Below are 14,421 nucleotides of genomic sequence, written 5' to 3' on the forward strand. Positions count from 1 at the left end.
TGGCAACGAAAAGAATTTTATGTTTGGGGGTCACCGCAACGTGAGGAATGGTTTTAAAGGGTCTCAGCATTAGGAAGGTTGAGAATCGCTGGCTTGGAGCCTCCCAGAGTGCGTGAAGGAGCGGCTGGCGGCTTCTGGTTAGCCCTTCCCCATGGAGTCAGAACCCATTCATGATCTCTGCAGGAGTTAGCTATGCCTGCGGTCCATGATGCCGGCGCCCTCCTGGCTTTCGTCTGCGGTGTGGTTTACACGTTCCTGCAATCGGTCATCTCCTACAAATCGTGTCCCCAGTGGAACAGCCACACCACGTGCCATGTCCGCATGGTCATCTCTACCATTTCCTGTGTAGCTGTCATCCCCAGTATCCTTTCCACATGTCAGCTGGAAAAATATGGTCTGTTCTAGAGGGGGGCTGCTCAAGTGGGGGTCTTGCAATAGGGAGAGACTCACTGAGTACACGTGTAATGGTCTGTCCTGTCTCTTTAAGAGATAAGCCACACCCACTCCCTCCCCAGTCTGCCAAGATAAACTCAGTGGGAGCCTAGAGTGAGGAAGCAACTTGGGGTCACTGGGTAGAAGAGAAACAAGGAAACCTTGAGGTAGCTAAACTTCCTAGGTGGGATTCTTGTACAAGACACAATCAGGGCAATCAAATATCCCAGGGGTTGGGGACAGAGGGAGTGGACTCTCACCAGAAAGATGGTATCAGTTGGGAGGAGATGGGTTACTAGACTCCATTCACTGTCTCTGAGACTTCAGGCCATGGTTGCTGGGACCCAGGAGCTCTTGCAGAACACTGTGACAACTGGAACATGTGGGCACGGGATTTCTCCGCTTCGTTATGAACAGGAAAGAGAAAGGAGGGGTAGAGGGGAGGAAGGGGGAGAAGGGGAGGAGGAGAGGCAGGGATGGGAGGAGGAGGTGGGGGAAGGAGTCTGGGACATGCCACCCCAAGCCCTGACCCAAGGACTGACTTCAGTGATCTGCTTCTTCCAGATAGGTCCTACCTCTTAAAGTTTCCAGAATCTCTACCAGTAGTGCCACCTGCTGGGACCAAGTCCCCCACAGATGCTTGAACCTTTGGGGGCTGGGATGGAGACACTTTATATCTGTCTTAATTACTTTATTTCTGTTGCTGGGAAAAGACGCCATGACCAAGGCAACTTACTGAGGAGAGAGTTTATTTGTTGCTTACCGTTGCAGAGGGTTGGAGTCCAGTGACTGTCATGGGGTAAGGAGGAGGGGACCATGGCAGCAGGCAGGAGGCCAGGCCCACATGGCACCAGAGTGGTAGCTAAGGACTTACATCTTGATCTACAGTCGTGAGGCAAAGGGAGGTAACTGGGAATGGCAAAGACCTTTGAAACTTCAGAGCCCACCCCTAGTGACGCATTTTCAACAAGACCACGCCTCTGAACTCTTCCCAAACAGTTCCACCAACTGAGACCCAAACGTTAGAGTATATGAGCCTGTGGGGGGCCATTCTGATTCAGCCCACTGCACTAACCTTAATCAGGGGCTAGTTAAATTGATTTCCTATTCTAAATTTATATCCCAGTTAAGTTGTTCTTTATTTTGACGGGCGCAGATGGGCCCAGGAGAAGGTTTAGGATCCAGATTCCAGTTCAACTAAAGCAAAGCATCTTTGTCCCAGCAAGTCTGATGCTCCTTCTATGCCGCTGTTCCTAAAGCATGAAGGAGTTTTCCCTTGCCAGCTGTCCGTTCTCTTCAGAGGAAATAGGAGAAAAGTGTACAGTGCTACAGAAGAATTAGATCCAAACAGGCTTTGGGGGGAAGGAGTGAAGGGGGATAGAAAAAAAGCAAGGTACACTCGAGCCTGTTGACATTTCCTTCCCACCAGTCGGTTTCACAAGCCACATGAAAATATTTAATATTTTTGAAGTGCTTGGTTAAAGACATCAAATATTGGCATTGCACTTAAAGAAGTAGCTTTGCGACATCCCCCAGAGTCCAGACGCGTTGTCTGCTGGGGACGTGGCAGTTTGACCAGCTCAGCTGTACTCAGGGAGTTTCCTCTTAAACTCTTATCACTCGTGACTAAGTCAACCAAGATATGCTTAGCCTTTCTGTAGTGGCCGCTCTTGTCTTCAGTACGAAATTCACTTTTTTCTTTTTAAGCAATGAGAAAAAAAGGAAATGAATATTTAATCATGCTTATATATTCTGATCTACAGGAAATGAAAGCTGGGCATGATGGTACATGCTTGTAGGTCTAGCTCTTGACAGGCCTAGGCAGGAGGATCAGCCTGGGTTCACGGGACTGGTGTCTTAAGAAAGACCCCTTTCCTCCTGGTCTAGACTCGATGTGAGGGCTTTTGACCTTGTCATACTGTATTTTGGTTTTGTTGGTTTGGTGGTTGTCTCCTGGAGGCCTGCTCTTTTCTGAGGGGAAGTGGAAGGGGAGTGGATCTAGGGGAGAGGAGAGGTGTGGAGGAGATGGGAAGAGGGAAAGGCGGGAAAACTGTGGTAGGGATGGAGCATGTCAAAGAAAAATCTATTTTCAGTAAAAAAAAAAGAAAACAGAATCTCTCTCTCTCTCTCTCTCTCTCTCTCTTCCTCTCCTGTGTGTGTTTTGTTTATTTGCTTGCTTGAGACTAAGTAACTCCGGCTGGCCAGCCTGTTTCAGCCTGCCAAGTGCTGGGATTACAGGTGTGTATGATCACCCCCAGTTCCCTTTCTTTCTTTAATGAAGTATTTAAACCAAGAAAATAAAAGCGATACCATATTCCAAGGGTGGAAAGTTTTCCATCTTTTGATCTTGTGTCAGATTGCAGGAAAGAAAATTGGGGTGTGTGTGTGTGTGTGTTGTTCTGTAAGCAATGTAGTCCAGGTCATGGTGTGTAGTGGCCAAGCTCTGGGACACATCTTGTCCTTTAAACACTCAGCTCTGTGCTCACTTTGGCAGCACACGTGGTAAGACTGGGGTGACAGAGACGATTAGCCATGACCCTTGCGCAAGGATGCCGTGTAAATTCGCCAAGCGGTCTATATTTTTCAGCAATTTTACTGTTACATTACAAACCCATCAACTGACCAAAAAAAAAAAAAGAGCTGTGTGACTAAACTCTGAGCTCCCTGTTTCTCCCCTAAATAGATATTAACACCAGGTAGCCTGAGTATGCAATTTTGCTTTTGTTTTCTTTAATGTTTTGAGATAGAGTCTTGCTCTGTAGCTCAGGCTGGCCACGAGCTTGCAACAACCCTTACATCTCGGCCTCCCGAGTGCTGGGGTTAAAGGCACACGCTGGGATTAAAAGCATGCACCACCTAGCTGGGTTCCTCTCCTAGTCTTGGGGAAATATAATTATGGAATTTTTAGTCAAGGAGGAACTAAGCCCCAAGACTGAGGTATGTACTAGCACACTGCAGCCTTCACTCCTAAGGTAACTCCTGCTTCTCCTTGTCCTCTTTATTGTTTGAAGATGTTCGGACTTTCAAAAGAGATTTCCTTAAATCTTTAGCTTGTGTTGACTGTAAAATGTAGAAGTAAGGGACGTTTGTAGCGTTGTAAACAGTTTTTTGTTGTTGTTGTTTACAACTTCTAGAGGCAAATTTTCCTCAGCCAGTCTTGGAATTTGCTCTGTAGACCAGGCTGGCCTCGAACTCTGCCTCCCCTCCCAAGTGCTAGGATGAAAGGCGTGTGCCCCCACTGCCCTGACAAATCTCTTGATACTCCAACCAGAGAGTCCCAGCACAGACATGCCGGCCTCAGTTTCCCATCCAAGCATTTCCATTTGCTGGTCTCATGTCCAGGTGGTTCGTATTTCTAGCCAAGCCAAAGGGTCAGAGACCCTCACAGACGCAGGTCAAATCCCTGCGAGAAAACTCCCCTGAATGGATTTCAACAAACTTCCTCCTGAAAAAGTCTGTGGCCTCCAGCTGTTCTGTGGTACTGTTTCTCTGGAAGGGCGTTAACGGCTCCTCAGAATGCCCGTGTTTCTCCTTCATATTTCTTTCACACGAAACAGCCTCACTGACTCCTGAAGAAACTGAACCATGGAGTGAGGGCAGTCTCCTTTATTCCTCTGTGTAGGCCCGGCTGTCCTGGATCCCCTTGCATCTGCCTCCTGAGTGCTGGGACTAAAATCATGTGCCAGCCTCCACGCCCGTCTGGGAGGCCTTTCATTTCATACCAGGCTTCTAAATTTCTCCTGCTTATTGGCTCATCTTACTTCAACTTGTAAAGCTTCCAAAAACTTCACAGAAGCCAGTCATGATGGTAATAGCCCAAGCCTGACTCAGAAAAAGAAAGAACAAAAGAAAGAAAGGAGAGAGGGAAAGGAAGAAAAGAAGAAAGAGAAAGAAAAGGGCCGGGTGGTGGTGGCACGAGCCTTTAATTCCAGCACTTGGGAGACAGAGGCTGGTGGATCTCCATGAGTTCAAGGCCAGCCTGTTTGAAAGAGTGAGTTCCAGGACAGCCAGAATTACATAACGAGACCCTGTCTCAAAAATAAATAAATTAATTAATTAATTAAAAAGAAAGAAAGACAGAAAGGAAGAAAGAAGGAAGAAAGGAAGGAAGGAAGGAAGGAAGGAAGGAAGGAAGGAAGGAAGGAAAAAAAGAAGAAAGAAAGGGGGAGCGGAGAAGAAAGGAAGAGAACAGAGCATCACGGGGTTCTTGAGACACATGATCATTGTAACACTTCCCCCATGGACATGGTGGTTTCCTGTTCTCTGTTTTTGCCTCTGCTCCTCCCAGGGGCCCTTCTAGAGCTGGACTATTGGTCCATCACAGTAACTGCCTGGCTTTTTGCACACTTGAAATGTGGCTATCCCAAATTGAGATCTTTCATAAACGTAAAATACGCATTCATTTCAAAGACTTGGTAAGAAAAAGGAAGGTAGTTTAGATGACAACATTAGTTCCCCCTTCTCCTCCTTTTGCTTTTTTGGTGGTTGTTTGTTGTTGTTGTTTTTGGTGGGGAGATTGTGAATGTACTTAAACTCATTATGTAGCGCAGATTGGCTTCCATTTCTCTTGTCCTCGCCTCCCAAGTGTTGGGGTTACTGACATGAGGTACTACACCTAACTTACGCTAATAATTCTTTATGTTATGACATATTAAAATGATATCATTACCAATATTTTATTTATATTATTAATTAAATTATGTATGCATGTGTACAGGTGCCCATGTGATGTGGGAGTGTCATATATCAATCTGTTGATTTCATTGGCTAAGCAATAAAGAAACTGCTAGGCCCATTGGATAGGCCCACCCTTAGGTGGGTGGAGTAAACAGAACAGAACGCTGGGAGGAAGAGGAAGTGAGGTCAGACTCCACAGCTCTCCTCTCCGGAGCAGACGCAGGAGAGACGCCATGCCCAGCTCCCAGGCAGACGCACGTGATGAAGCTCCGACCCAGGATGGACTTAGGCTAGAATCTTCCCGGTAAGCGCACCTAGGGGCGCTACACAGATGATTAGAAATGGGCTAAATTAATATGTGAGAATTAGCCTAGAAGAGGCTAGATAGAAATGGGCCAAAGCAGTGTTTAAATGAATACAGTGTCTGTGTAATTATTTCGGGGCATAAGCTAGCCGAGCCAGGTGGCTGGGGTCTTGGGGACGCAGCCCCACCGCCGCCCCCTATCACTACACCCATGAGATCAGAAGGGGCATCAAATGGCCTGGAGCTGAGATTTATAGGCAAGTTGTCAGCTGCCCAGCTGTGTGTGCTGGGAACCAGACCCATGTCCTCTGCAGGAACAGCATACACTGTTGACAGTGAGCCATTGCTTCTCTTCCACCACCACTAATATTATATTTAATAGAATATATGCGATCTACTAGTATAAAAAATAACAGTAAGCTGGGCCGTGGTGGTGCACACCTTTAATCCCAGCACTCGGGAGGCAGAGGCAGGTGGATCTCAGTGAATTCGAGGCCAGCCTGGTCTACAGAGCAAGTTCCAGGACAGCAAGGACTGTTTCACAGAGAAATTCTTTTTTTTTTTAAGATTTATTTATTTTTATTTATTATGTATACAACATTCTGCCTCATGTATGCCCACATGCCAGAAGAGGGAACCAGATCTCATTACATATGGTTGTGAGCCACCATGTGGTTGCTGGGAATTGAACTCAGGACCTCTGGAAGAGCAGCCAGTGCTCTTAACCACTGAGCCATCTCTCCAGCCCCCTCACAGAGAAATTCTATCTTGAAAAACAAAACAAAACAAAAGCCCAACACTAAATAATATATTAATATTATTATAGTGATAGCATTTTAGTAAGTTGGATAAAGTAAGACACATTGTTAAAATTGGTTGCATTTATTTATTTTATTATTACTTATTACTATTATTTGATTTTTCAAGACAGGGTTTCTCTGTGTAACAGTCCTGACTATCCTGGAACTCACTTTGTAGACCAAGTGGGCCTGTAACTCAGAGATCTGCCTGCCTCTGTCTCCCGAGTGCTGGGATTAAAGGCGTGTGCCACTACTGCCCCGGCTCTTTTTGGTTTTTAAAAACATGAATACTAGCAACTAGGACATTCTAGTACTGTGGGGCATGGCTACCATAGAGAGGCCTTCAAAGAAATAACTCAGATGAAGCCGAGCTCTGTGATGAATTCCCCACAGTGCCCCAAATGCCAGTGCATACTGAATTATTGGTTTGTTTGTTCGTGTTTTTCTTCTGAGTCACTGTCATTCCCTTCTCTCTAGCACACCGTGTTCTCTGGGCTTTGTCGAAAGGGAATTTAATATCTCGGAGTGTTGAGACTAAGTCTATTTAACTGAATTCCTTAGCTACCCCCAGACAGACAGCGTGGTCCCATCTACCCCCAGACAGCGTGGTATCTGGTGCGGGGAAGACGGAAGTAAAGAGTAAATAAATAAGATGATTAGTAGGTGTTGATACTAGCAGTTTGTCCGTTTTGTTGATTTTCTCGAAGAACCAACTCTTTGTCTCATTGATTCTTTGCATTGTCTTCTTTGTTTCTATTTTGTTGATTTCAACTCTCAATTTGATTATCTCCTACTGTCTAGTTCTCTTGGGTGAGTTTGCTTCTTTTTGTTCTAAAGTTTTCAAATGTTCTGTTATTTCACTAGTGTGGGATATTTTTTTTCAGCTTCTTTATGTAGGCACTTAGACTATGAACTTTCCTCTTAACACTGCTTTCATTGTGTCCCATAAATTTGGGACATATTATGTGGTCATTTTCATTGAATTTTAGGAAGTTTTTAATTTCTCCCTTTATTTCTTCCTTGACTCATTGATTATTCAGGTGAGAATTGTTTAATTTCCATGTGTTTGTAAGCTTTCTGGAATTAGTGTTGCTGTTGAATTCTAGTTTTAAGTCATGGTGATCCGATATGATACATGGGATTATTCCAATATTTTTTGTATCTATTGAGGTTTGTTTTGTTACTGAGTATGTGATCATTTTTTGAGAAGGTTCCATGAGGTGTTGAAAAGAAGGTATATTCTTTTATGCTTGGATGGAATGTTCTATAGATGTCTGTTAAGTCCATTTGAGTCATAACATCTGTTAGTTCCCTTATTTCTCTGTTAATTTTTGTCTGACTGACCTGTCCAGTGGTGATAGTGGAGTGTTGAAGTCTCCCACTATTAGTGTGTGGGGTTTAATGTATGATTTAAGTTTTAGAAGTGCTTCTTTTACATATGAGTGTGCCCTTGTATTTGGGGATAGATGTTCAGTATTGAGATTTTCTCTTGATGGATTTTTCCTGTAACTAATATGAAATGTCCTTCTTTCTCTCTTTTGATTTTAGTGTGAAGTCTATTTTGTTAGATATTAGGATAGCTAGACTAGCTTGTTTCTTAGGTCCATTTGATTGGAAATTTTTTCCCAATCCTTTATTCTAAGGTGATGTCCATTTTTGAGGTTGAGGTGTGTTTCTTATATGCAGAAGAATGATGGATTCTGTTTTTTTTAATCCAATCTGTTAGCCTGTGTCTCTTTATAGGTGAGTTAAATCCATTTATATTGAGATATTAATAACCAGTGATTGCTATCTTCTGTTAATTTAGTTTTTATTGTTGGTTATATTATTTGTGTGTTTTTCCCTTCTTTTTGATTTGTTCTGTGAAATCATCAATTGTTTGTTTTTGTTGAGGTAGCCAACTTCCTTGGGTTGGAGTTTTCCTTCTAGTATTTTGTGTAGGGCTGGGTTTGTGGCTAGGTATTGGTTAAATCTGGTTTTGTCATGGACTATCTTGTTTTGTCCTATGGTGATTGAAAGTTTTGCTGGGTATAGTAGTCTGAGCTGGCATCCGTGGTCTCTTAATGTCTGCATAATGCTTGACCATGACCATTCATGTCTCCAGTGAAAAGTCAGGTGTAATTCTGGTAGATTTGCCTTTATATGTTACTTGACCTTTTTCCTTTGCAGCTCTTAATATTCTTTCTTTATTCTGTATGTTTAGTGTTCTGATTATTATATGGCAAGGGGCCTTTTTTTTTTGATCCATTCCATTTGATCCAAGTAAGCTTCTTGTATCTTCATAGGGATATCTTTCTTTAGGTTGGGAAAGTTCTATGATTTTGTTAAATAAGTTTTCTGTGCTTTTGAGTTGAAATTCAAAGCACACCCCAGTGGCACACTTCCTCCAGCAAGGCCACACCCCCTACTCTTTCTAATATTATCAAAGAGTTCCACTCCCCGGTGACTAAGCATTCAAATCTATCAAGCATACGGGGGTCATTCTTATTCAAACCACCCCAGCATCCAAAAAAGTATGGCTAAGGAATAACTGCATTTCCATGCTAGAATTTATTGATTTATGTGTTTCCTTTGTGAAACTGGGGAATGAACCCAAGGCCCTGTGCCGTGCACCGCCAGCCCCCCCCCCCCACACACACACACTCCGTGTCTGCGCTCTGTGCCTGTGCGCTAGAACCCAGTTCGCGAGCTTCGGCAAAGGGGCTGGAGGTTGAGAATACAGACGCAGACGCAGACTGACACGCAGACACGCAGACCTTTTAACATTGATACCAAAGCCACAAGAATGCCCCCTTTATTGTGTTCAGGGGCAGATTATATAGAGATAGCCACACCCCAGCCAAACCCACCAGAAACCACTCTCCTGCCATCAGGAACTCCTGAGGGTCTCGTGTTCAGAGCAGCTGTAGGCACTCAGATCAGGGGAGGACAAGTTGTTTACAAGAAATTCAGGATCTCACTGCTCCCAACAGCCCTGGGCTTGCCAGGAAAGTGTTCTGCAACCCGGTTGTAACTTAGCTACTGTCGTGATTGAGGGTCTGAGATGACAAGAAATTCATATAGCTGGTTTGATTGTAGAAATATTATATTTAAATATTGTGTAATGATCGTGTTAATAGATCATTAGTAGTTAATAGTAAATAGTTAATAGTAAAAGACCTGTTTTCTTCTGCCATTTCCTTAACCATCTCCTTCTTTTCAAGTGATTGCCTGTGCTTCACTAATTTCTATAACCAAGCTGGAATGGAACCCAAAAGAAAAGGTAACCAACCACTTATCCTTGGTACAGTTGCTGAGCCTGGGTCAGTGAGCCTGCGGCTGGTGAATCCTAGCAAGAGTCCCCGTCCTTTCTTAGAATGGGCTGGAAAACGTTGAGTCAGTGTGACTTGGAATCAGCTTAGTGCGCGTGAAAATTAGCTCCAAAAGACTGTACGGAAGCAAATTTAGGAACAGGAGCAATTGGCCATTTTGTACTTCTTGAGTCCAAGGCAGCTGCTGGTCTACAGACTAGGATTTGGACTCCAGAACTACGCTGGGCGGGGAAGAAGCTCGGTGGTAGAGAAGAGTGTGCGTTCATACGTGCGCACGCGTACACACAGGTACACACACTGGAGGACATCATGACCGTTGAGCAACTCCGGATGTACTTCAATCCTCAGCCACTAGGTGGCAGTGTTCCACCACCAATCAAATGCAATCAACCGCTGAGCTGGGCTCAACAATGAAAAAAAAAAAGATTACAAATAATAAACTAATGTAAAACTTAATAGAATCCAAAGAAATGGGATGAGCTGATGAACCACGGGCTTTGACCTTCTGTATCTCAACTGTCTGGTTCATTATCCCTCACCTCCAAGCACAGCTGAGTTCCGAGGCCCTGATTTGGGCTTCCGTCTTCCCCAAAGGGAACTTTATTCGATGGGTGTCTTGCTGCTGGCGTTTGCTGTGCAGCTGTATTTTCTTATGGTACTGAGCAGAACTGGTTGAACAATTAACACCTACGGGAGCAGAGAGACACACAAACCCAGCGGGATGCCGGGGTGGCCTGGTCTTTTCTGCATGCCCGCACTCATTCTTGGGCCATCCCTGGGAGAGCCCACAAGACCCTTCCTTGTGCCCTTCGACTATGGGGTCCCCAGGGAAGGGCAACCAAATCAAATCAAGCTCTGATTTTCACTGGGGCTCAAGTGCTTCGAGGTCTCAGCTGCTCTGTGGTCCTTAATCTACCTAATTTTGAAGTCATGTACATTGAGTCTTCAAACAAGAAGCGAGAGCCGTATAGAACTCTGGGCACGTTTGTGCGTTCCCATCAGCCTCTGGCTGGTCTCCAAGCTCTCGCTGCGAGTCTTTGCCCCTGGCATTTCCTCGTGGTCACAGTCTATGTTCATTGGGCAGCTTTTTCCTCTGGTCCTGCTTCTCTCATATTTTGGGGGATTTCCTTCGAATGAGCCCGCTAGGCTAAACTCTGTTTCCTTTGGATTAGCCCGCTAGCCTAACTAACCTCTGTTTCTTTGCTCTCGCTGCTAGGATTATGCGTTTCACGTAGTGAGCGCCATCTGTGAATGGATCGTGGCCTTTGGTTTTATTTTCTATTTCCTAACATTCATCCAAGATTTCCAGGTAAGGATTCATCAGCTTAAACCTTCTATGAGCCTGTGACGATTAGGATTAGTAAAAATTTAGAAAAGTTCTTGCATTTTGAAAAACATTCCCTTTTAATAATGTGTGTGTTGGGGGGAGGGCTTGTGTCGCACACAACTTTATTAGCTTGTTCCCAAAGGGGGATAGATCAGATTAGAGCTCTAACTACTCGTAACCGGTGAAACATTGTGCTGTCTGCTGTTCGAGGCTCAAAGTCCTGTGTTCAGGTAGATCTCACTAGTTCCAAAACCCCTAAAATATGACTGTGTAAAAAACTTTGTGTTGTTGAAAAGACAAGAACTTAGCATGTTTGACCACGGGGAACAAGTGAGTCATGGGCCAAACTGATGTACAAAGCCGGAACTCCTTTGGGGCTCAATTCAAGCGTGGCGCAATAGTGGGGTCGCCTCTTAGGGGGACGAGAGCGTCTGGGAATGTCATAGCTAACACGGGATTGCTTCCCTGTCTGGTGTGCTCCCCTCCCTCTCCGTAGAGCGTCACCCTGAGGATATCCACAGAGATCAACGATGACTTTTGAAAGCCTGGGCATCCTGCTCACTCAGCGAATGCCGCAGACAGTTTCTGGAAGTGGCACAGAGGACAGAGGGGCTTGGGTGTCGCCCTGATCAGGACGTATCTGTGGCACACCCGGGACTTGAATTCCATTAAGAATTTCTAGCAGTTGTTCTATTTACAAAGGTATGTTTTCCTAGAGAAAGCTCAGCAGCTATGACACTTTAGCAATATTTTTATATTTTCTAAGATACTCTTTATATGGACAAACTCATATGCAGAAAAGAAAATTTTTCCATTTTGTGGAAAATAGGGGATTATTTTTGTATAGACTCTTCAGACTTTTTATGTATGATCGGTGAAAATACACTAAGTGAAAAAATGTTAAGTTTAATACATTTTTTTTAAAAGGAGCAGCCAAATCAGGACATAGTCACTTTAAAATTTTGCTTTTTGAAAACCACAATGAGCTGCACACATTTTCATCCCAAGAGCAGTTACGCAATCTAACTCATAGTGATTATATACCCTAATGGTAAAGATAGAGTTAATAAATTAATACTAAAGCACTCTGATTTTTAGTGCTTTAGACACAACGTTTTACAGTCAAGCCTTCAAAACCCATTTACTATGCACATTCACCAAGCAGTGTAGAAGACCTCGGTCTGGAAATTCAGCCTCCCCGGCTGATTTGCTTCCCCGACAACTCTGGGCTGCTGTTAACTGGTGGCACAGGACCTCATTCCTGGTAGGATGGGCTCAGGATGGCAGCTTAGATGTCAAAACTGCCCTTCTTCTCTGTAAGCCAGTCAGCGAGAAGGGCCTAGAAACCCGGGGCAGGCTGGTTCAATGCCTGTGGCCGGGGTTCAGTGCACATGATGTAGAAGGGGAGTCAGGCCCTTTCCTAAGCAAGGTCTTCATGCGGCTCACAACTGACTAAAGGAAAGGCCAGATGTTGTAGAGAAGACACGGCCTTGGAGGTGCCAACGAGGTCCCAAGCTCCCTATCTCAGTCTGGGAAAGTGGAGCTGCCCAGGGCCTAGCAGCCCGTTTGGGCAGCCTTGGTGAGGGGACTCCTGGAGATCCAGGGGCACGTAAGTGCTGAGTCCTGCGTGGGTGAGCGTCAGCAGCCACTTCTGCCATGACGTCTTGTGTGTCCTCAAGCGTGGCGGGGTGCAAACTGCTGACCAACGTTTGTGAGTCCGCTGTAATACAATGCCACATTAGTCCCGGGACACAAAGACAGTGGCCTTTCGTCATTGTGAAGAGAAAGGGGAGCCGGCACCTTTCCCGTGGGAATTGTGGTTGACTGAATGCATGCTGCTCTTGGCTTTGAGCAGGAACATCGGAACCTCCCAGAATGCGGGCGGCTCTCTGCCTGTCCACTGGAGACTCCTGGGCACTTACTCCTTCAGGGCGGAACATGTGCCTTAGAGTTCAACACAGTGCCTTCCGGCACACAGTCGGTGCTTAATAAATGCCCACTGAATGTATGCGCGTGTGAACGAATGAACAAATCTCACAATGACTGGGGATATGTGAGGTGCTGTCTCCGGCTTTACTTACTCTAGCTCACTAGTTATTCTGATGTTAACAGCTAGGCTGTGCTACCTAGTAACGTCCATTTTGTTTTGTGTACCCTGCACACATTCCAGTTGTTTGGGCTTCATGATTCGGTGACAGCTCTCTTCTGGACAGATACCACAGCAATTGTTACACGGGCTAGACCTGTCTTGGCAAACCGAGAAGGCCCCAAATCACCCCATTCTGCAGATTCCATGCAACTTCTAACGTTATCCCCATTTTGGTGTTCTTTTTCATTTCTACAAATGTGTATTTCCTTGGAACTTCATGCTTAAGAAGGTAAAATAAAAATATTTCTTTTATTCTAGTCATTTGTCTTTGTTATAAAATGTCCCCTGGGTGCTCTGACGAAGAATATTTATCTGGTTCCAGACAGTTGGGTGTTTGTTCCAAGGGTGTGGCTGGGTCTAGAGACGTGATGCGGTGGGCAAGAGCTGCCCGAACGTGAAGTCCCGAGTTCGGAACCCTAGCACCCACATAAGGGCTACGTGCCCTGGAGCCCCAGTGTTGGGAGGGGCCAGGATACAGGAGGATAGTTGTGACTGGCTGGTCACACGGTCAAGTTGAAGTGGTCACCGAGCAGAACTGGCGTTAGGGACTGCAGCAGCGTCTTGGTCGGTGTTTTCCCACAGCCCCTCCTCTGGAGGAGTGAGGAGGGATTTTAGAGCCCCCAGGCCTGCCACCTATACTGAGGAGAGGGGCTTGTCTAATAATTCCACCGGAAGCTCATATTTGAAACTTGTTGCCCTGATTGGTTAGCATGGGTCACGTGTCTGGGACGGGTTTGCTTGGATTGGTCACGTCTACTGGGGGGAGGGGGAAGGAGCGGTTGGCATCACCCAGAATCCCTGGGTTGATGCTGGATAAAAATACCTTCAGAAAGCTGTAGCAACAGGCCTTGGACAGGTTGGAAAAAAAAAAAAAGAAGCCCACTTACTTGAAAGCAGATCAAGCTATATAAACTATATTCACTAATAATCTTTTCAGATTAAAACAATAAAAGTAAGCTATTTCAGTAACACATATGCCTTTTGTTAAGATCTAAGCCGTGGCTCCTATGTTTCTATCTAACCTCTGTGAAGCTGCCTAGGCTATCAGCACGTTTTTCAGATAAGGAAACTAACAGAACGGTCCAGCGACCTGCAAGCTGTCTCCAGCCCCATGGCGACAGACTCCAGTCCTGGACTCTGTTTTTCCTGTCTTCTGTTCAACTGAGCCCTTTTGTTTTCCCTCTTAACACTAACAGAGGATTCCACAGAAATTGCAAATTGCAATTTTATAAACCAAATTAAGTACATCAGTGCCGAACTGTGTTTGGGTTTCCTAACATCCCTTACATGTGGCATTGTCCCATGTTCCCGTTTTCCCCCCCCTCACTTGGAGACACGCTGGTCTGGAGTTTGGGCCTGGAATGAGGAAAGGGGAGTGGTGGGGGGGAGATAAGTGGTCTCCGGCTCGCTCCCCCTCCCTG

General features: G+C 45.2%; 1 protein-coding gene and 1 non-coding gene across 2 annotated transcripts in view; both read left to right on the plus strand.

Annotated features, from left to right (window-relative positions):
- The window catches only part of Dram1 (DNA damage regulated autophagy modulator 1), a 35,585-nt gene extending 22,328 nt beyond the window's left edge, over positions 1-13,257 (plus strand). The window contains exons 4-7 of the mRNA XM_075954234.1: positions 184-361; positions 9,417-9,475; positions 10,741-10,833; positions 11,348-13,257. Of these exons, the coding sequence (XP_075810349.1) occupies positions 184-361; positions 9,417-9,475; positions 10,741-10,833; positions 11,348-11,392 (375 nt within the window). The 3' untranslated portion in view covers positions 11,393-13,257. The remainder of the gene's footprint in view (positions 1-183; positions 362-9,416; positions 9,476-10,740; positions 10,834-11,347) is intronic.
- Positions 2,911-3,016, plus strand: LOC142839066 (U6 spliceosomal RNA). Its single transcript, XR_012908675.1, has one exon. It is a non-coding gene; the product is annotated as a U6 spliceosomal RNA (small nuclear RNA).
- Positions 13,258-14,421: the final 1,164 nt, after the last annotated feature.

The sequence above is a fragment of the Microtus pennsylvanicus genome, chromosome 20 (genome assembly GCF_037038515.1).
Source record: "Microtus pennsylvanicus isolate mMicPen1 chromosome 20, mMicPen1.hap1, whole genome shotgun sequence".
Classification (NCBI taxonomy): Eukaryota; Metazoa; Chordata; class Mammalia; order Rodentia; family Cricetidae; genus Microtus; species Microtus pennsylvanicus.